General features: G+C 50.8%; 5 protein-coding genes across 8 annotated transcripts; 3 read left to right on the top strand and 2 right to left on the bottom strand.

Annotated features, from left to right (window-relative positions):
- Positions 1 to 170: 170 nt before the first annotated feature.
- On the bottom strand, positions 171 to 1,316 carry LOC122623086 (60S ribosomal protein L35). Of its 2 annotated transcripts, none has more exons than XM_043802015.1 (3): positions 1,193 to 1,316; positions 582 to 718; positions 171 to 501 (listed from the first exon to the last, which is right to left on the bottom strand). In XM_043802015.1, exons 1-3 carry the CDS (start codon positions 1,193 to 1,195, stop codon positions 270 to 272), a joined length of 372 nt encoding a protein of 123 aa, XP_043657950.1. In that variant the 5' UTR covers positions 1,196 to 1,316; the 3' UTR covers positions 171 to 269. The 2 variants fall into 2 exon arrangements, with proteins under 2 accessions (XP_043657950.1, XP_043657949.1); XM_043802014.1 differs by lacking the exon at positions 1,193 to 1,316 and adding an exon at positions 846 to 1,000.
- Positions 1,317 to 1,788: 472 nt separating this feature from the next.
- Positions 1,789 to 2,975, top strand: LOC122624216 (ras-related protein Rab-18). 2 transcript variants are annotated; one of them, XM_043803690.1, is made up of 4 exons: positions 1,789 to 1,988; positions 2,073 to 2,505; positions 2,567 to 2,679; positions 2,741 to 2,975. In XM_043803690.1, exons 1-3 carry the CDS (start codon positions 1,930 to 1,932, stop codon positions 2,666 to 2,668), a joined length of 594 nt encoding a protein of 197 aa, XP_043659625.1. In that variant the 5' UTR covers positions 1,789 to 1,929; the 3' UTR covers positions 2,669 to 2,679; positions 2,741 to 2,975. The 2 variants fall into 2 exon arrangements, with proteins under 2 accessions (XP_043659625.1, XP_043659624.1); XM_043803689.1 differs by having other exon boundaries at positions 2,567 to 2,751.
- A 208-nt stretch (positions 2,976 to 3,183) lies between these two features.
- On the bottom strand, positions 3,184 to 7,543 carry LOC122624215 (RNA-binding protein 25). 2 transcript variants are annotated; one of them, XM_043803688.1, is made up of 7 exons: positions 7,281 to 7,543; positions 7,124 to 7,215; positions 6,795 to 7,036; positions 5,407 to 6,586; positions 4,515 to 5,343; positions 3,827 to 4,446; positions 3,184 to 3,706 (listed from the first exon to the last, which is right to left on the bottom strand). In XM_043803688.1, the coding sequence occupies exons 2-7, from the start codon at positions 7,184 to 7,186 to the stop codon at positions 3,611 to 3,613; spliced, it is 3,030 nt and encodes a 1,009-aa protein (XP_043659623.1). In that variant the 5' UTR covers positions 7,187 to 7,215; positions 7,281 to 7,543; the 3' UTR covers positions 3,184 to 3,610. The 2 variants fall into 2 exon arrangements, with proteins under 2 accessions (XP_043659623.1, XP_043659622.1); XM_043803687.1 differs by having other exon boundaries at positions 7,124 to 7,223.
- A 253-nt stretch (positions 7,544 to 7,796) lies between these two features.
- On the top strand, positions 7,797 to 9,100 carry LOC122624242 (NAD-dependent protein deacylase Sirt4). Its single transcript, XM_043803724.1, has 2 exons — positions 7,797 to 8,035; positions 8,232 to 9,100. Exons 1-2 carry the CDS (start codon positions 7,855 to 7,857, stop codon positions 8,987 to 8,989), a joined length of 939 nt encoding a protein of 312 aa, XP_043659659.1. The 5' UTR covers positions 7,797 to 7,854; the 3' UTR covers positions 8,990 to 9,100.
- Positions 9,101 to 11,479: 2,379 nt separating this feature from the next.
- Positions 11,480 to 21,361, top strand: LOC122623877 (proton channel OtopLc). The gene is made up of 6 exons (XM_043803247.1): positions 11,480 to 13,356; positions 17,042 to 17,839; positions 17,899 to 18,016; positions 18,075 to 18,171; positions 18,240 to 18,428; positions 18,488 to 21,361. Exons 1-6 carry the CDS (start codon positions 11,480 to 11,482, stop codon positions 19,789 to 19,791), a joined length of 4,383 nt encoding a protein of 1,460 aa, XP_043659182.1. The 3' UTR covers positions 19,792 to 21,361.
- Positions 21,362 to 21,805: the final 444 nt, after the last annotated feature.

Consider the following 21,805-nt stretch of genomic DNA (forward strand, 5'->3'; position numbering starts at 1 on the left):
TGTAGAAGTAAATAGGCATTCAGCAGCATTCTGAGATAGCCTTTGGATAAAACCAACTCAATATCTGGATCTGTGAATACGGCACTTGTTTTGCAACTAATTTCGATGAACCCATGGCCAAGCCATGTGCAACTCGCGTTTCTCGGTCACAAATCAAACACGCATCGGTATTTTCACTTTAAAAAAAAGATTTTATTTCGTTTTTCTTCTTCATTGAACCGAAGAACCCTTAACACGCACTATAGACAGACGGAGTATCTGGATGCATCCTAGGCCTTGACGGCGAACTTCCTCTGGGGGAAGACGGAGCGCTTGCGGATCTCCTTGAGGGTCTTGCGGTTGGCGTCACGCGGAGACAGGGCCTTGCGGATGGCGCGGGTCTTCTTTTTGCGCAGATCCAGGGGCTTGTACTTCTTGTTCTTGAAGACCTTGCGCAGGTTCTCCTTCTGCTTCTGGTGCATCACGATGTAGACGCGGGCGATGGCCTTGCGGACAACGCGGCTGCATGGATTGGTCGGAAGTGGAGGAAAGACCGGAATTAGTTTGAGACGCTTAGCCACTGGGCCGCACTGTATACTCACATCTTGGAGAGCTTGGAGGGAGCTCCACCAGTCACCTTGGCCACGCGCAGACTGAGCAGCTCATTCTTGAGCTCATCCAGCTGCTTGGTGAGTTCCTTCTTGTCCTTGGTCCTCAGCTCGGAGCACTTAACCTTCACCTGGTCGGGAGCACAAACAAACGGGCAGAAAACAGATCATTAGTATATATCGGTGCACTAGAAATAGCATGGCCATTGGCCAGTCAACTGGCGCTGTGGTTCGAGCTACCATCGGCGTGGAACCAACCATTTTTCTAGCTCTGCTATTTTACACTCAGCACAGAAAAAAAAAATAGTCGAATTCTCCGTATTCACTAAACTAGCAAATCAAGAAATTCAGCACGTGGCTTAACGCAACCTCTCCGGAAACGCGGCGAAAAGAAAAGGAAAGAAGAAGAGGTGCTAGGGGTGAGCATAAAATAGTGTGCTAGCGTTGGGCGTCTCGACTAGCGTGCTGCTGCATTATTAATTGTATTTTGTATTAACACCATGCACAGCAGTGATTTAGAACGCGGTTTCGGCATATCTTTGCCTTTAAATTGTTCGTTACATCGTAAAATAAGTTAAAATTCTCTTCGCTCACAAAATACCAACCATTTTTCTCGCTGGTCACGTCAAAAAAGAAAGATGGGACTGGGAGGAAAGAACTAGTTGGTGGTGGCACTATTGTAACTCCGCGCGGTGATCCAGTGGCAACGCTGATATCGAACCGGTTCCGAGTCCGTCGGATTAATAACTAAATCAAATTACTACGATTGCAAAAATATTTTAAAGAAACCATGGTAAGGCAAAGGTTTCTAAGTACTTTTAAGTACATTTTTTTTTTAATTAAAACATTGTTAGAGAGCTGTACCATTAATACACATTACTTACATAGTCCTTACAACTATTTAAGCTGATGCTATGGATACTCATAGATACAACGACTTGTGGACATTGGCGTACATTTTCTAATATTGCTTTTTAAAATGTTTATTTTCCTGGAAAATTTGTTTTTGTAAGCATTATTTTAGTGTTATTAATAGGAAAAACACTTCGTAGCGCAAAAAGAAATTATAAAATAATAATATATAATAATTGCAATGAGCTAGATAAGTGTGATAAAATATAGCCAGATTACAGCCAGAGTCCCACCACTAATTCAAACTCCCGGTCTGGCAGAGCTGCAATCACATAGGTCCGTCTCTAGCGTGAGAATGTAAACAAAGCAGGCAGGTGGCAACGCCGCAATCACTCCAGATAATCTGCATAAATAATACAATTGGCAATATTCTTATCGGTTTAAGTAAATAATAGTAGTGATAAGCAGTAAGCGAAGCTCAAACCATAGAATGGCTGATCGGGCTATCAAGCTCCTGGTGATCGGGGAGAGCGGCGTGGGCAAGTCCAGGTGCAGTTCCAAGTCCATGGAGCAATTCCACTGCGTATATTACCAAAAAGCTTGCATCACTCAACCATTTCTATTTCGCCATAGTTTGATACGTCGCTTCGTGGAGAACAAGTTCGACGAGAACCATGACGTCACGATTGGCATGGACTTCAAGAGCAAGGTGATGAACGTCGACGGCATAGACTACAAGGTGGCCCTGTGGGACACAGCTGGCGCCGAGAGATTCCGCGCTCTGACACCCAGTTTCTACCGAAAGGCTCTGGGCGCCATTGTGGTGTATGACATCAGCAACAGGGACAGCCTGGTCAAACTGGAGGCCTGGCTGGCCGAGCTGGACAGCTACAGCGACAATCCCAACATTGCCATCATTGTGGTGGGCAACAAGATCGACCAGGAGCGAGTGGTCGATCGCGAGGAGGGTCGCAAGTTCGCCAGGAAGCACAGGGCGCTCTTCATCGAGACCTCGGCCAAATGCGATCAGTTCGTCAGCGATGTGTTCAAAGATGTGGTGGAGAAGGTGAGTTACTTTCCCAAATGCTTACCATCAATGCTTCTAACCATACCCATCCGCTCTGCAGATCGTCTCCTCCGAATACTTCAACAATGGCAATAGCTCCGGCGGTCTGGACATCGCCAGCGATCGGGATTTGGAGGCAAGCGCATCCACGTGTTACTGTTGATTTCAGATGTTGTACGTGGTTTTTTTGTCAAATTTATTTCGTGTATTTATTTAATCGTTTCAATATCACTAGCATAAACTCAACCTTAACGTTCAATCGTGTACTCCTATCTAAGCAGGGATAAAGATTCACTTAATTTGCCAGGGACAGTCTGCCAAATCAGTCTGAGCAGTATCTTTCCATTATCCCTGTACGAACTAAAGCTAATTGGTAAATACTTATTCTAAGGGGGCTCACAACTTATAGTGTATCTTCTCAATTTCACATTTATTCTAAAAAAAATATATTAAATTATAATATTCCACTTTGCGCACATCTGATACAATACATGTGGCATTTTATCCGGCGTTTGATTCCTGCACAACTTTCGTTTGCTTGCATTTCGTCTGCGACCAGTCAAAAGTCAAGTTGAGCATTTTCTTTTCATTGTTTTATTGAAATGAAGAAAGTTTTCCGTTTGCGTTCAAGAACACAACAAATAAAGAGGAGAATTGGATCAGAGACCAACTGAAATGTACATGGGCTATGCGATTTTTATTTCTGTACGATTTTCCCTTCTCTGTTGCTTCTGGTGGTGTAAATTTATAAGTGAGTTTAGTGTGTATTTACAATAATCGATGAATTACTTTAGCAATTAACGCTAATAAGGTGGATTTAGAAATCATTGAGGCTGCGCTTCTGCTTCTGCTTCCGCTTTTCACGAATGGCTCCCTTTTCATCAATTTCTTGTAGATTCCTTTGCACGCGGTAGAGGCTTAGAAAACAAAGCTGGACATTTGGCCGCAACAATTTCCGGAGCACGCCCCCTATGTACAATCTTGTAATCGCATAGGTTCCGTAAGAGTAACTTAGAGTCTATTCACGCAGTTGCTCCTCCATCGATCCATCGATCCGCACCTGCTCCCGCCCAGTTCCCCAGGGATGCGCACGGCGGGCATCCTACTATTTCCCCGCAAGGCCGAACCTCTTGGCGTCAAGTTCGTAGATAAGCAGTCGCCACATCTTCACCACAAAGACCTCGGCTTCCTCGTCCAGTACCTGATGATGCCATCGAAGCAGAGGGAGAGGGGTAGAGTTTTGAATTAGTTATGGTTCAATCATGCATTCGGTCACATTATTATTCTAGTGGCAATCTAGTGGCGATCGCTCCACACTCACCATTTGCACATCATCCAAGATGCTTTGAGGCGGGCTGCCGGCCAACACTTTGGAACATATAAAGTCCACCAGCGTCGGCTCCGGCTCACCGATATACTCGATGATTTTCTTATTGATCCATGGACGTATTTTGCGTTCCATTAGACCGCTGTCAATCTCGTTGCGTTCAAGCATATAATTAAATAGCTCCTCCTTTTGCGTGGGAATCCTGTCAATAATGCTTTTTATATGCCGCCGTTTTTCATCATACACCTTTGCACCATTCTCATCCTTTTTGGTGTTTGCAGCGGCAGCATCTCCGCTACCGCCGGCAGATGCAGCTGCCTCATTCTTACCGTGTTTGCTGCTGCTGTTCTGTTTGTTGCCGTTGTTCTTGCCACCGTTCGAACCGGAGCCGCCAGAGCCGGATCCCGAACCAGAACCCGACCCCGATGAGCCGCCCGCCTGTGCGATCTTCTGGCTAACGGCAGCTGCTGCGGCGGTGGCCGCCGACACGGCGGAGCTTTGTCGATCCGCCGAGCTGCTGTTATTGTTGCTGCTGCTGCTGCTGCTATTCGCAGCACCGCTGCTGGCTGCATGATTGGATGGCTCATGTGTGTTGCTCATGTTGTCATCGTAGTCTGCGAAAGCAAGGAAACAGCAAGGCGTTACAGGATGTCTATGATAATTCATCGAATCGAAAACTCACCTAGCGGCACCAGTTTACGCTTCTTGGGATTGATGTTCTCATCGTTGTCGTCGTCGTTGACGAATACGCCAGTGGCCTCGATCTTCTTCTTCTTGAGGTTGTTGCCCAGCGTCAGCGAGATGAGGGGCATGGTCATGGGCGGCGTGGCCGAGGGCAGCAAGCCATCGTGGCCCGAACCTTGGTCATTCAGCAGGGCGCTCTGCGTGGGAGTGTGGATCTGGGCCAGTGAATCGCGCGACTCACTATTCTGTCTGCTCAAACTGTTCGACCGCGACTGGTCGTTGTTGTTGTTCTTGGCATAGCCACCACTGGCATTGGAGGCTGTGTCGGCCATGGAGGCGCGGTCGTCGTTCGATATGGAGTCGTCATCATTCATGCCGGCCGTGTCCGGATCGTAGCTATCCAGCTGCTGGCTCTTCTGTCGCTGCTTCTGCCCCTCACCGCCTTCACCCGCTGCCGAGGCGGCCTGCTTGCGCTGATGGGCCGAAGCTGTCGCCGCTGCCGGCGGCTCTTGGTTCACGCTGATCAGGATGCGTGGCTCGTAGAGCTTCTCGATCTCGCGACGCGCCTTTTCGAACTCCAGCGAAGGATTCTCGTATTCCCCGCTAAAGAACTTGGACTTAAGCTCGGCCAACTCGTCGGCCTCCTTCTCGCGATCCTTGGAATCGGCATCCGCCTCGCGCACTCGTTCCGCCAGTCGCTGCTGCAGTTCGCGGCCGCGATAATAGAGCGAATCGTCGCGCTCATCGTCGTAATCTTCCACGAACTCCTTCAATCGCTTGGCATCGGTCTCGCGCTCCTCCTGGCGCAGCAGCTCCTTCAGGCGGTACTGGTGGGCATAAAGTTAATATTGGATGATTGAGAACATATGCAGCAGACGTTGGTGACTTACCTTCTCGTTCTCCTTGGCCTTGCGCTTCTCGCGTATCTCCCAGTTGGATAGGCGCGTCTGGTAGGCGGCCTCCTTTTCGCGCGCCTTCTTCTCGGCTTTCTTGCGGTCCCGCAGTTCGTCCTCCATTTCCTTTTCACGCCGCGAGTCCCGGGCTGGCTTCAGCAGCTTCTCCTCGCGCTCCCGCTCGCGTTCTCGGTCGCGCTCACGTTCCCGCTCCCTTTCGCGTTCCCGTTCGCGCTCACGCATCTCGTTGCGCTCCCGTTCGCGCATTTCGTTGCGTTCCCGCTCGCGCTCACGCTCCCGTTCCCGCTCCCTTTCACGTTCGCGCTCGCGCTCCTTGTCGCGAAGCTCGCGCAGCTCACGCTCTCGTTCCCGATCTTTGGAGCGGGATTTCGAGCGTCGGCGACGCGTCTCCTTGGAGTCGGAGCGGCGCTCCTTTTGTGTTACCTCGGCCGGCTCCTTGCGACTGCTGGCACTGCGTCCCGTGGAGGAGGACGACTCTTTCGGCTCCTTAGCGGCAGCGGCTTCCTTGACCACAACAGGGGCTGCTTCTTTGTCCGTCTTTTCCGTTGCGTCAGCGCCATCGGCGGCGGATGTTGAAGAGGTGGCTGTGGCACCGGAGGAACTGGTGGCCGCTGTCGTTGAGCTGCTGGACTTGCTGGTCGACGATTTGCGCTCCTTCTCGCGCTGCTTTTTGCGCTCCTTGTCGCGTTCCTTCTCCTTGCTGGCCGCAAGCTTCTCCTTTTCCTTTTCCTTCTCCAGCTCCTTGCGATGTTCGTCGGCCTCCGCACGCATACGGAATTTGCCTATCTCGCTGCTAATCAAGTTGCGCTTCTCCTCCTCCAGGGCATTTTCGCTCAGCACCTTGATCTTGATGTCGTCCTCGCGGCGCGTCTTCTTGTTGCGGCTAGTGCTGCCGTACAAATCGGCGCGACTGCTGCTATCGAATCCGTCGAACTCGTGCTTGTGCTCCTCCAGAAACTCGTGCATCTGGGCAATGGCGAACTCATCCTCGGTCTTTTCGTCCACTGGGTTGGAGCGGTCGCCGTTCTTGCACTCCTGCTCCTTGTAATCCTCGATGAGTACCTTGTTCTTGGCATCCACCTTGGCCACCAGCTTCTTGCCATCGATCTCCAGCTCGCTGAGCAGGCGTACAGCTCGCATCGCTGCAATAGGTCCGCTGAAAGGAGGTCAAGGATATCGGTTAGTAGAATACCAATAGGAGCATTTAGAAAAGGAATGCGTTCAGCGGCTATCTACGCTTGCAACAGCTTTTAAAAGTAATCACTTGCTTTTCTAGCATTATTTAACCATAATTTGAAACCTTTTTGTGCTACCCTAAGCCTAACAAGGTGATTCAGACATGACCGAAAGACAGTTGAACGTACTCAAATTCGCAGAAGCCGAACGTGGAGACCCGTTTCCAGTTGATGACCATGCCGCAGGCGGTCAGGATGCGTTTGAGCAGTGCCTCCGGGACGCGTTCGCTGATGTTGCCCACGAAGACGGTGATGATCGGTCCCCGGAACTGTGGCTGCGGCTCCGGCGGACGATGGTATACTGTCGGCTGTGAGCTGATGGTGGCCGAGTTGCGGAAGCTTCTCGGCGGCTTGGCCATGTTCTGCATCATCTGCAAGCGAAAGAAGTTGGTGGACGAGGATTTGGCGTCAGATTCAGACAGTTCCGTGGTGATTGTGACCCAGAAAGGGAGACTTACGTGCGGCGGCGGTATGGATGCATTCATGTAGGGCGGCATGGGCGCCCGCGGCGGGTACGACATCTTGGGCGCCGCGACTGCTTTGTGATGTCCTGATGTCCTTTAAAAACGCAACTTAAGCGAGCTTGCAAAATTAAAGCCGACAATTCACACCCACACACACAGACGAGCAACGCACACACACACACAGGTACGCACGGATGGGCGCAAACGCCACACGGAGTGGTAAATGTGAGTGTGGATGTCCTGTTTCCTGCTTCCTGAGCTGGGCGCCCGCGAAGTTCACTGAGCCGATCTCGGGACGGCTGGCCTGCAAGTTCTGGTTTCACGGCGCGTGCTATATCCACGCGTAAATTACCGAATAGAATCTCCTTTTTCTGCGGCCGTTGCTCTAGGGATGGTAGCTGCTAGCAAGCTGCTATCGACTGATGGCGTGTAAAAATCGATGGGGTCGTTCAGTTATCGATTGCCGGCGGGGCTGCCAACGCTATTCACACAATCGATTTTATTATTTTTTGCGACAGCGGTAAACAAATATTTTTATTATTGGGTATTTAAAAGCACTTTCTCTTTTAATTGTATGCAAGATACCCCCTTTTCGACTAATTCACAAAATCTATTTGTTGTCCCTTGCATTTGTTAAGCCTATCGTTGCTATCGAAGTTGGCTCACCTCTAGTAACGTAACCGAAAAACAACTAAATAATACTTGTGATAATACATAACAAAACAATGCGTGTGGGCCAGTTGCTCCGCTTCCGGAGCACCACCTTGCGCAGCTCCACCGCCAGGCAGGAGTACGTGCCGCATCACAAGCCCGCCGTGGAGGACGACATCAAGCGGCTGGAGGACTTTCTCCTGTCCAAACCGAATGTTTTGGTTCTCACGGGCGCTGGCATCTCGACGGAATCGGGTGAGTTTCTGGATTTCCCAACTTTACGATGTTCATAAAGCATTCCAAAACAGTTTCAAAAGTTTCCACATTATTCATTTATTTTAATTATTAAAATAATTTTATTAAATTATTATTATAATCTGGCAATTTGGGAACACATCATTTGAATTTGATCAACATTTCTAGTTCTCTAAAATCTTGAAATAATTTCCAGGCATTCCCGACTACCGGTCCGAGGGCGTGGGACTCTACGCCCGGTCCAATCACAAGCCCGTCCAGCACATGGAATTCGTCAAGTCGTCGGCGGTGCGCAAGCGGTACTGGGCCAGAAACTTTGTGGGATGGCCCAAGTTTTCCGCCACACAGCCCAATGCCACGCACCATGCACTGGCCAGATTCGAGCGGGAGGAGCGGGTCCAGGCGGTGGTCACCCAGAATGTGGACCGGCTGCACACGAAGGCGGGCAGCCGGAACGTTGTGGAGGTTCATGGCAGTGGGTATGTGGTCAAGTGCCTGTCCTGCGAATACCGTATCGATCGTCACGAGTTCCAGAGCATACTGGCGTCCCTCAATCCGGCCTTCAAAGATGCCCCCGACATGATTCGGCCTGACGGCGATGTGGAGATCCCACTGGAGTACATCGAGAACTTCCGGATACCCGAGTGCACGCAGTGCGGCGGCGACTTGAAGCCGGAAATTGTCTTCTTCGGAGATTCTGTGCCACGGCCACGAGTGGATCAGATTGCCGGCATGGTGTACAATAGCGATGGCTTGCTGGTCCTCGGATCCAGTCTCCTGGTCTTCTCCGGCTACCGCGTAGTCCTGCAAACAAAGGACCTCAAACTACCGGTGGCCATTGTCAATATTGGCGAAACGCGCGCCGATCACCTGGCGGATATCAAGATCTCCGCCAAGTGCGGCGATGTGATACCCAAACTGTTCGACTTTCGAACCGCGAAAAACGCCAGCTAATCCTCACGGTTGTTATATGTTTACCTCCCACTAATGTTGTAGTTATGGAAAGTAAGACTTTCTATTTTAGCTAAAAAATAAATGTTAAAGATTAATATTTGCAAATGGGAAGTATGCACCTAGCTTGATGAGTGTCGTTGCAATAATTCCGGCGCCAATTCATTGTTCATAAGGAGTTGGCATCGCCGACGGAGCTCCTGATTTATTCCTGTGCCTTTGGCTCAATTTCGCGCAGGCTCCTCCGGAGCCAAAACACAATGACACGCTTTCCGGGAAAAGGGTTCTCTCATCCCCCAAGTACGCCCACGTCCATGTCCTCCGCATCCTCTCTCAGGTGGCTCTCTCTCAGTGTGAATGTGCGCTGAAATTCCAGCACATCGCAACAGGAAGCGGAAGCAGGAGCGCCGGGGAGAGCTGCGCACTTCCGCTCGCTCCCGTTGAATGTTTTTGTTTTTGCTTAGGCCGCTGCTCTCTGTGCTCCACATAAATGAACCGCAATTGAGGCATCTCCCGCTCGCACACACAATCACACATCAAACACACACATCACGCACACACTTGCACAGGCAGTGACACTTTTCACACGCTGTTCATTACCCCCTCCACCGATCCCCGCCTCCGGCTGTCCATTTCTGCTAGGAAAACAAATGCGTAGGCCCCGCACAGTGGGCAAAATCGCAGGACTGGTAAGCATCAGTACTTATTTTAGATATATTCAAATTTTATGGGCTAAAAGACCTTCTATACCTTAAATACTCATTTTCTGTCCAAAATGCTAGGATTTTTATGCATATCTTTGGTAATAATGATCCAAAGTTGGAGTGTCATACGTCGTTGAGCTCGCAATTAAATTTGCAATCGAATTGCATTCAAGGTTTGAGATATTAATGTTGACCCATTTTTAGCAAATTTTGATGATGTTACCCCTTATCAAAAATGCAAAAAAATGGAAAAACTTAAATTGTTTGAATGCCTTCAAAAAGTGATAGGGTTCGTTAGCATTGGCAATTAGCTGTACAAAACAGTCATTCTTTTTGCAATATGACTATTTTTAGCGAAGTTATTAAAAAAAGAAACACGAAAAGCGTCAGAAAGTATGCTATAGAATTCGTGATGTACCCTCAACTCTAAAATTTGAAAAAAACATCAGGAGGAGAGGTTTTTAAAAACAGTAAGCACATATGATTCTTTTAAGGTAGCTTTGCAGCCCAGTTGCAGTGAAAAGCAGATTTTCCACATGCATTACCCGTGGAAATTGGTGCTGGTGCTGGTGCCCACCTGTAAGTAGTTGCTGTACTTGCACTCCTTTCGACCGCCACTTGACTTCCTACCCTACTTTAATCTGCGTCGCGGGATTTTGGGATTCCGCTATGCCGTTATTCCGTTATGCTGTTATTCCGTTATTCCGGGATTGGATGTGCACTCGAAACTGGAAACTTCTGCAAGCAAAGGCAATTGGAATCCGGTCAAGTGCGTTGTAGTTGTAGTTGCAGGCGAAATGCCGTTCGACAACCACCGTTAACCGGCACCGTTATGCGGCGCTCTCTCATTTTTTCCCTCTCTATCTTACTCTCACGCTCTCGTTTGAGATGAAAACTCATTGCGATGTGGGTTCCGTTGCGAGTTGAAACTCAGTCTTCTTCATTCTAGAATTAAGTGCCGCCGCAGCAGGAGTCGCACAGTCAGTCGGCTAAGTAAATGTAAATCGAGCTCAAGTCCGTGCGTTCACCGAGCAGCCGGAACGGAACAATACACGGACGGAGTCCGAAACCGGAACACGAACCATAACCGTTGATTTTTTTTCCTGTGTGCTAAAAGCTTTGCAGTGCCAAATAATATATGTTGTTTTTGTATCATTCGAAGTTTAAAGTGCGTTTATGGTTTATTATGTTTGTGAAACCAATGGCTCATTTTGCTATTCAAAGAAAACGGAAGATGGAAATCCCTATTCCCTTTTCTTATCCTTTTTTACCCACCCCTTGCCTTACTTCCCAGCTTCCCACTTCCTACTACGCACTTTCACACACTCACGCACTCCAATTGCGTAAAAAGCCAAATGCGCAGCAAACTGCACTGCCACGCCCCTTCCAAAAACGCCCACTGCTCTGCCAAAAAACAGAGCGAGAGAGAGAGAGGGAGAGAGTGAGTGGAAGGAGCAGACAGAGAGAGCGGGATGCTGTGCGTATGCGTGTTTTTGACACTTCCTTGTGCATTTTAGGGATACACACAATGTGCGTGTGCTGTGAAATCAAGTGAAAGGCCAAATATCACCAACTAACTGAATTAAAATATTTAAAAACTTAAAGAATTGAGCGAAAAAAGCCAGCTAAACAAGATAGGCACGCAGTTGAACGGAAGCCAACGCTAGAGGGCGCCACAGCAGGCGTGTGTGTGTGAAGGAATTTCCTGAAAGGACAATAGGAAGAGAGGAGTCGGGGAGGAGAGAGAGAGCGAGCACAAACAAAAGGGGAAGTCCCGTGTGCGAGCAAGATGGACAGCTCGCCGGATCTGTCGCTCAAATTGCGACGCGGTTCCAGCGATTCGCGTGATAACTTCTACATGGATTTTGCCCAGGGCATCGACTCCGACATTGAGGAGGTGGACAACACGGCCAACAATCAGGAGGCCGGCGAGGTTCCTCCGCCGCCGCTGCCCACAATATCGCTGGCCGAGGAGGTACTGCTCCTGGTGGCGCCACCGCCGCCGCCGCCCTCTTTACTGGGTCAGCCGCTGCCCACGCTAACGGAAACGGATGATATACCGCCCACACCCACACCGCCTCCACAGCAAAAGGACGACGAGGGGGACGATGAGGATGAGCGGGAGGAGCCCGATCCAGAGCAGGATCAGGGAGCCCGAGCAGCGCCATCGCCACCGGGTTCACCCATTAATTCGGTCCTTGAACTGGACCTGATACCACCACCACCATTATCGCCCATGGAGGATGCCGGCCTTCGCACCGATGACGATGGCGAAGGCGAGGAAACCGATGATGCCGAGGAGGTGGCGGCCATTCCGCCGCCACACGAAATGCTGGACATAGAAAGCAATCCCGATGAGGAGGAGGTGGAGGAGGAGGACGAGGAGGAGCAGGAGCAGGAGCAGGCTTCCCAGGAGGACACTCCCAAGGAAGAAGACGAAGAGGAGGACGACGACAAGTCCACGCCACCGCCACCACTGCCACCGCTTCCCTCAAATTTCTCCTACGTGCAGGGCCACAATCTCGGCCAGGTGACCCCACCCCTGACCAAGTCGCCATCCACCTCCCCCTCACCGCCCGTGACACCGCCACCCTGCCCGGAACTCAACATCAGTCGGATGGTATCGCCGCCTGCTCAGCACATCAGCCAGATACCACCGCTCACGCCCTCCGACGAGAGCGAAGGCGAGGCGGAGTCCCAGCCGAACTCACCGCCACCCAGACTGGAGGCGGAGCAGCCACCACCCGATATGGATCAACAGGAGCCCGAGGAGCCCGAGGATCCTGAGTTACCTGAGCCGGAAAACGAACCCGAACCGGAACCGGAACCCGAACCCGTGAGCGGAGCTCGAGAGGACTATAGCCGTTCGCTGGACAACGAGGATGAGTCCACCACCATAACCACACCGCCCAGCAACGGTTACTCTGCCTCCTCCATCATTGCTCCGCCGCCCGAGCACTTTGCGGAACTAGACGAGGACAGGGGCTTCATTCCACCACCACCCTTGGAGCAGGAGCCCGAAGAGGAGGACGAGGAAGAGGAGGAAGAGCTGACCAAGGGGACGGACGAGATTTCCGTGGACAGGGAATCGCTGCAGGATCAGGGCGGCGACAGCATCAGTTCGCCGCGGCCCGCCAGCATCTTGACTGGATCCATTTCCACATCCGTTGGCGGCGGCGGAGCAGGTGGCTCACCGAAGCCCGAGAGTCGCGGACCCAGTCGCAGTGGCAGCCAGCGATCGCAGCTGAGATCTGGATCACAGCAGGGATCGCTTGCAGGATCCCGCGGTGGCTCTCGCATCGGATCGCGCACAGGATCCGTGGCCTCCGCCCAGGCAGCAGGCGTTCTCTCACCGCAGGCCTCGCTCAAGTCGCAGACATCCATTCGCTCGCAGGGACAGGCATGCGTCCGCAGTCCTGCCGGGTCCATCAAGTCCGGATCGCAGCGCGTGCAGAGTCCACAGGCCGGAGAGGGTGCCCCGGCGATGCCGTCGCCGCCGCTGATGAGGAGTCCGCCGCCGGAACTGGCCCGCCAGATGCACAGTCCGCCAAGGATAACGACGCCGCCAAGGGTCTGCAGTCCGCCGCTGGTCAGCAGCCCACCCAAGCTGGCCGAATCCGCTGCCGCTGCCGTGGGAGTCGCTGCCGCCGTCAAGGAGCAGATCGGGTGAGTCTATTCTATTCTATTCCACCTGTTGACATGCTTTTGGATAACTCATTGATATGGTTTATAGATAGGGTAATCCTTTGTTTTGCAGCGCTATTATGTTAAGAGCTTTATGTTTACTATCGCATTAGCACAGTGCTTTATTATCTAATCATGAAGAGCTTAGATTTTCGATTAGGACTTGCGCAAGTTCTCGCCCAACTTGAGATGTAAATCTCATTGGGCTTCGGGGCTAGAGAAACTTCTACTTGAGTTGCTGCTCCCGCCGCACGTATCAAACTGAACCATCACGTCTGGTTCTGGTTTCAAAGTTCCTCGGGGCACTCCATTAATTGCATCAACGTCCTCGGAACGTTGCACCATCCTATCCCCAATTTCATCTAACTACTTCGTCGCCAGCCTCCATTAGTCGCTGCTAATAGCTCAACAAAACTGTTTAACTTGTGTGCTCGTCCTGCCTCGTGTCAGTGCTCCACCTGGGCCACTCCTCCACTCCGCCACTGCTCCACTCCGCCACTGCTTCATTGCTCCACTTGGTGCTCTGGGCGCTCCTCCTGCCACGTAATGCGCCATCTGCCATCTGCATACGCTTCGCTGCCTCGCTGCCTCGCTGCGGCGCTTGTCTGCCTGCATCCTCCTCCGTATCGTATGCTCTCCACATTAATTAAACAAACCGTTTCCAGAGCAACACCCTCACAAGTTTCACGCCGTAAACAGAGCCGTAAACTGAGAGAAACGAGGACGTTGCACTGGCAAAAGGCCAGGTCTTTAGTTGCTTAAAGGTTCAGTATTTATGTTAGCAATTTAAGCTATCCAAAACTAATAGCATAATAGATCAATTACTCTAATACCCATTTCATTGGATGGGCTAACAAGGCGAAAAGTTTTCATTCAATTTACATAGTTGTAGCAATTCGTATTTCACGTGCAAGGACCACACGGCGTATGCGGCATTTTAAGTGCGTATACGCCCGGTATGCCGACAGGCCGTGGGTGCACGTGGATGTGGGTGGTGGTTGGTGGGACTGGCTGTAGGTTACGAAGGGAGCATTTTACAGGTGCACACGACCTGCTCGATTGGCTTGACATGCACAAATTGTTGCAGCTCCAATAAGAGGGAAGGCAACATAAAAACGGTTGCATGCAAGGCAAAGAAAAGCGAATAAAAAAACGTGGAGCAACGCGGAGGTGAAAGGTGAAAAGGATGCCCGGGCAGGTTGTTGTCCTCGGCCATTGCCACACCCATTATTATGGCGCTAAATGCGAGCGGCTCGCCAGCAAATTGCCCCAAGCCAGCGCAAAGCCACCGAGAGACCACCGCAAAATGGGTCAATTGAAAGTTTGCAAGTTAGCTGTGTTTGCTGTGGCATGTGCTCAGTGGCGACTTTTGTGTTGGCATTGCGGTTTTGTCCATGGAGTGCAAGGAGCACTATGGAGCACTATGGAGCACTAATGGACATAATTTCCATGCCGACTAGCAACTGCGGAGTCGGGGTGAATGCATTCGCACCCATGAATAGTTGATGTCTTCCGCCTTTCGAGTCGAAATGCAACTGCTCCGTCTGACTGACAGGTAAACGGAATGATGATTGCTGATTGAATCGCCACTTTTTCGATCGATCTCTGGCTATCAGGAACTGTCAGTCAGGAAACCATTCACTTCGGAAGGGATACGTTTCAGTTTGCCCAAGCTAAACTTCGCATTCAATTGCAAGAGGTGGATAATCCAGCGAAATCACGTTACTTCCTTGTGGCTCCTGGTTGCGATTAAGAGTAACTCATGAAGTGCCACTTCCCAAAGTGTTTACTCCTTTGACTTTGTGGCGCTGGCAGGCGAGATGCAAACCCAGCTGGTAGCTGGAAAAGCTGAATGAATTGAAAGCAGCTTGCACCAGCGTCATCCATTTATGCAACAGTCGGGGCAAAAGGTTGCCGTCGAGTCGGGTTAACAACCCCAAAAAAATACGAGGACACAACAGGACGCCATGAAGCACACAGTACGCAGCACACAGCACGCTTTTTGAAATCAGATTACAAGTGCGCTCGAGTGCACAATCCACACAATTGCAGCCGCTCCTCATGTTGCATGCACCACTGTCTCCGTTTCGCATTCGTGTTGATGGCTGTGACCTGATGTCAAGGTTATTCACAAGCCCGAACCTTAGCTAAATCCCCCCAAAAACCCCCACACACATTTTGCCGTTTGAGTGCACGCTGGAAAACAAGTGCAAACATATTTCGGACATCTACATTTTATTTGCTTCGCAAAAGCTAAAATATAGCAATTCTTGTAAGGAATCGTATGAATGCAGCTTGCATAATGATTATGCATATTTCCATATTTAATAGAAATGCTCCCAAAACTTGACAAATTTTCTTTCCGTGCCTGCGGACTCGCGTGGCTCTACAGCCAGATGTTATAATGATGCCCGGCATTATTTTCGAGTGGCTTTGCGAATAAATGATGCGTGCTCGGATCGGATCGCATCGGATTGAACGGATCCGTTGGCTTTGCTGGCTTTGTTGGCCTTGTTGGCATGGGAAGCGTGTGAAGCAGGATGTGGCCCCTCGACTTGCTCCTCTTTCCCTTTGCAGATTCACCTGTCATCCAACATGTGTCATGTGTCAGATGCATGCCGCGCCGCCTTAATTAAACATCCCAATCACGTAGCGAGCATATTTCATATTTCCATTTTGCCAGCAAACATTCGGCGAGTGTGATGGTGTGTGTGTGTGAGTGTGAGTGCCGCCGCCAGCTAAAAAACCTGCACAAATCTCTATAATCTTTTATCAGCGGTACAGTGCGTGCCATTGTGTATGGCATACATTGCTGGAATTGTAGCGAAAACTTTCCTTTGCTATGGCTCACCATACATTCAAAGTCAAAGTTCGAGCGAGCATAGTATTCATGAAACGCACTGTATTAGTCGCACTTGTATCCCGATTTGTGCTGTGTCCACTAGACGGCGATTAGTTTCAATTGGCCGTGGCGAATGGTTGGGGACTTTTCATTAAGTTTCTGTTTCGAGTGGCTATTGTTCTTTTTTTGTGCTGCTGTTATTATTATTCGCCAGCTCTGTGTGCTTATCTCGATCTGAATCTGTATCTGTATCTGTATCTGTTTCTGAATCTGTATCTGAATCTGAAACTGGATCTGCTATCTGCTATTAAGCGCAATTGGAGAGCGCATGCTGTGTCCGCCGGTGGGTGGGTGGAAGTGGACGATGGGTGTTCCGGAAGGCCAGAGATTCCCCCGGAATGCGAGCGTCTATAAATAGAGGGCCATCTTCTGGCAGGGTTTAAAGTTCAGTCGAAGGCTGCCGACTGCCGGCTGGCGGCTGGACACCAAGTTCAATGTATTCGCGGCGGAAATGTCTGGCATCCGATACAATAAATCCCAGCACACACACACAGATATATAGACATGTATATATGTAGATGTATATACATATATGTTTTGGAGGGGGGACCATTATTTAATTAAGCCGGTCGTATGTATTTGTATCTGCAAAATCGGGTGCGGGGCCCAGAGCCCAGAACCCAGTCCACCGATTCAGTGAGTCCACGTCGGTCCGCCAATCCAGCCACGCATTACCATATATATATTCGCCAATCGCTGATCGCTGATCCCACTAATCCCACGAATGTCGGCCACATCCGGTTCATCTTCCTCCTCCATATGCAGCTCTAGCAGCTCCACCGCCGAACCGCTGGAGCCATCGAAGCCAGAGCCACTGAAGCCACCAATAGCCACCGTGAGCTACCAGGATGAACAGAAGCCACCACCACCAGCTGCTACTGCTGCTGCTGCTGCTGCTCCAGCGGCAACCACGGCGGTCACCAGCCAGCCGAGGTCGCACTTCACGAGCAGCCACCATCACTACCACTTGCCGCACCAGTTCCAGCATCCGCACCACCAGAACCACCACACCCACAGTGTCCGGGTGCCCACGCCGACGGTGCCCAGCAGCTATGCCCCACCGCCGCCGCCGCCCGACAGCGGGAGCAGCAGTTCGCCCGCGGACCGCCGGCGACTGTTCATGGCAGGAGTGGCTCCGCCCATTGCCGCCGGCGCTGGCTCCATGATGGCCATGCCAGCCGAGCCAGTGGTGGCCATATCGCCGGGTAGGGTCTCAGCTCGCTCGGGTTCGCAGCACCACGTGACCATCGACGAGTCCAGTCTGCCCAGCCACAAGGGCAACATCCAGGAGACTCCGGGACCCAGTGGCCTGATCATTGGCGGCGGCGATGGCGACGGCGATCGCGACATTGGAGGCGGCGGTGGCGGTGGACCAGACAGCTCGGATCCGCCCTCCTCGCCCGGCGGCAGCAGCTCCCAGCCGGCGCTCAGCGGCAGCCAGGCGGACGGACAGCTGGCGCTGATGTACCACTCGCACCAGCTGACCAACTATCCAGTGCTGCCCGCCATCAAGCGCACTCACCGGCCATCCTTCGTCTATCCGCCGATGCCAAGGGTTAAGGCGTAAGAAGAATAGTTTACTAGATAACTGGCAACTATATAATATTGTATATATATTACAGCGGCGATGCACTGGCCACTCTGTTCTCCGCACTCTACGGCAAACTATTGGTCGTCATGGGCATAGCCTTTCCCATGGCCGAGGTTATATCCACCTATATCCCACCCTCTTTCTATGAGGTGAGCCCTATAAACCCACTAATAGCTATGACCATAACCCTTTCCATCTTCCGGTTAGGTGTACTATTTGTACTTGTACATTGGCAGCATGATATTCCTGCTCTTCATGTACGCCACTCTGATATGGGGACGTCCCAAGTTGCCAGTTCCGATTGGTAAGTTTTGAAACCGTACTGGAACAGTGTGTGTGGATTATTCAATCGAAATCTTGCACTTCGCACAGCAACATCGCCGAATAAGTCGGCAACGAAGGCGAGCGGTACGGACAGCATGGACGAGTCGGACACGGATAGCAACTCCGTGCACCACCGACTTCCGCCGCCGATTCCCGTGCGGCGACCATCGCTTCTCTCGCCACTTGGACGCCGGGATGCCCACTACGGCAGCTTCTATCTGCGCATGGGCGCCGTAGGTAAGTGTGCTTCAGTAACTTGTGTACACGATTCTAAATGCTAATGCTGTCAATTGTAGCCTTTGGAATTGGCAGCATGATCTACTCGGGCCTGGAGTTTGGGCAGTACTTCGAGCTCAATCCGGACACCAAGTGCCACAACGTGCTGCTGGCCCTGACCCCGGCCACCCGGATGGCTTTCATCTTCATTCAGATGTACTTCATCTTCCTGAACAACGAGCAGATCAAGGTGTATCGCTACAAGATCATTGCACGCTTCGGGTTAATGCACATGATTGGCACGAACCTGGCCGTTTGGCTGAATGTCCTGATCCAGGAGACGAAGCACGAGATATTGACGTTCTACAATCCGGAGAATCGCACGCTGAGAATTTCGCACCGGATACCGGGACACTCCAGAGGTCATGCCATAATCCAGCACGATCCGACGGCCCATCTGCGAGTGCCGCGCGGCTTGAAGGGACCATACCAGATCTTTGAGTGCCGGCGAACGAACATCATCGGTACATTGGTGCAGGACGCCTCGCCCTTTCTGTTTCCCTGCACCATCGAGTACTCGCTGATCTGCGCGGCCATACTGTACGTGATGTGGAGGAGCATCTCCAGACCGCAAACACCGACGCCCCAGCGGCCGGATATGATCAGCTCGCCGATGAAGCGATCACCGCACCACTATTCCGTGGACTGTGCCCGTGCCCACAAGGGATTGTTTGTGGGCATACTCATCCTGGTGCTGACCATCATATCGCTGATCATCTTCTTTGTGCTGATCTCACGGCCGGAGTTCGTGGCCATGGCCGTAACGGAGGTGACCATTTGCGAGCTGCTCATCTATGGCACGGCCACGATTGCCACTTTGGTGGGCATGATACAGATCCGTCATCTGCAGTACGATGCCTACCGGAGTTTCTCGCTGGATGACATCCTTCTGGTGGGTGCGCAGACCGGCTCGTTTCTGTACAACATCTTCACGGTCATCGCCGGGCACTTCACCCTGCGCAGCGATGACATGTTGGTGCCCATCAATGCCCTGGCCTCCATTGTGCAAACGGCCTGCCAGACCATGTTCATTTTGGACGCCAGCCGGCGGCAGGCCGTCAGTCCGGAGCACTTGCGCAAGAAGCCGGGCCGCGAGATCGTCACCTTCATGCTGGTCGTCAATCTGGCCATGTGGGCCATCAGCACGCTGGAGAAGTCACGCGCGGAATCGCATCCCATACAGCTGAACTTCTACGGCTTGTGGGCATGGACGATTATCACGCATGTGTCGATGCCGCTGGCCATATTCTATCGATTCCATTCGACCGTCTGCCTGTGCGAGATCTGGAAGAGGGCCTACAAGCTGAAGCCCACGTATATGTGAGAATTCGCCCGCTCGCGCATCCAGAGCATTGCGCAGCAGCAGCAATTCTGCGAGGATCTCAAGACGAACCTGTCCTACTGCTACTGCTCCACTACGCTGGCTGGCGGCGAGCTGGAGACCGTCGAGGAGGTGGATAGCGGCGAGTGTAATTCGGCAGAGGATGCCGCGGCCGGATCGGGAGGATCGGGAGGATCAGGCGGATCGGGCGGATCCCGAGGAGGTGCTGGAGGTGCCGCCGAAGCGGGAGAGGCCGGTGGAGAGGGGCAACAGGGCGGCGACAGCAGCTGTGGACTGAAGGTACCCAACCGGGCACTGTCGCCGCAATCCCTCAATACGGAAAAGGCCTTCTGTCCGGTATACGTGATCAACGGCGAATGAGTTTACGCGCACTTTGAGTTCATCGACGCGATCAGCGGGCATGAGCTCAGCTTTGTCTAGGACTTGCATCTGCTGGACACCAAACCAAACCAAACCAAACGAAACCAAACCACACCACACCACACCACTTCACACCACCATTACCAATCCACCCACCAACGAACAACCAAAAACCATACAACTAGGCACCCATCTTCGAGAACCACCAAAAGCAACAACATTTGACCAAGCGGATGCAAGCGTTGAGAGCCAAAAACATATCCTAGAGGGAAAGAGGAAACCATGGGAGTCAGAAGGGTCTCAAGCAATGGAAAATCAAAAAGTTAGGCACAAGCTATGATAAAAACAATGGGTTAATCTTAGGATATGCAGCAAGGATAAGTCAATGTTGAAATCACAAGCAATGCCACTAGGGCGTATACGCAATAAATTCCCAAGCAGTTGTCACAAGTGCGTATACGCAATATCTTAAATGGTTTTAGTCTCGTAATGTTCACTCACTACCGCAATGCCCACAACACCATTTGCTCTAAAAGAAACAAAACGGAATGAAAGTTTAAGGGTTACATATGCAGACTTTAGCATTAACCAAAATGTTGTATGCGATTTGAAGGCCGTATTTTGGGATCTCTGGTAGCAAGTGAGCAGTGAGTAGTATTGTAGGCAAAAGAAAAAAGCAAACACGTAACCGTAGATGAATTCATGTTTACCCCACACACATACAGCCGCAAGTTCTACGAAAATATCAAGTTTGATAAATGTTGCAAGAAACTGGACAACATTTTATATATTTATATATAGCAACTGACTGAGGATCAGAGAAAACGGGTTGTGAACCAACCGCACTACGAGGCATGCCGCCAAACTAACGATCAACCAAAAATATAGAGAGCAGTATACCGAATACCGAATATGTATAACCGAAAACAGCGAGTTCTATCACAGATATTTACAATGATAATTAATCGGCGTTCCAAAGCAAGCTGCATATATTTCAGCAACTACAAGTTAGAAGAGGAAAAAAGAAGCAAGAGGAAAAGAGGAAAAGAGGAGAAGAGGAGAAAAGTGGAGAAAGGAGAGGAGCAAGAGGGATTGGAGAAGTCATTAACCCCACCAGAAATCGAGGAGTCGCAAAAGTTATTAGACAACACTGTACTACATAGTAGACGGTTCACGCAGCCTAGCACCTAAGGATATAATACTCACATACATGCATATGTAGAAGTTCAATCCGCATTGCTAAAGTCCCCCCCGCCCCCCTTTTCAAAGACCCCACCCCCACCCATGGATGGTTTGAGCCCCTTGTTGAGACGCCTGATTTCTGATTAGTAGCATAGCATTTAACCAAAATTTGTTAACTTGACTTGAATCCGAATAGGTTTTTTAATGTGATACGTTTGTGCTTGTTCCGATTCCCCAATTTTCCCAATTTCCCCGGAAAACCCCCACTTCAGTATTATGAAAGCTCAAAGAAAACGAAATTGTAGAAGGACAAATCAAGAGATTGCGAATAATTCGAATAAAATCACTTACTGTAAGACGCACAAATCTATTTAAGAACGTATAAATATGTCTGTGTTTTTTTTGTCTACCATAATGGTATAAGATACGTATAGATATAGACTCATAGACTCCA

Source organism: Drosophila teissieri, chromosome X (genome assembly GCF_016746235.2).
Source record: "Drosophila teissieri strain GT53w chromosome X, Prin_Dtei_1.1, whole genome shotgun sequence".
Taxonomy (NCBI): domain Eukaryota; kingdom Metazoa; phylum Arthropoda; class Insecta; order Diptera; family Drosophilidae; genus Drosophila; species Drosophila teissieri.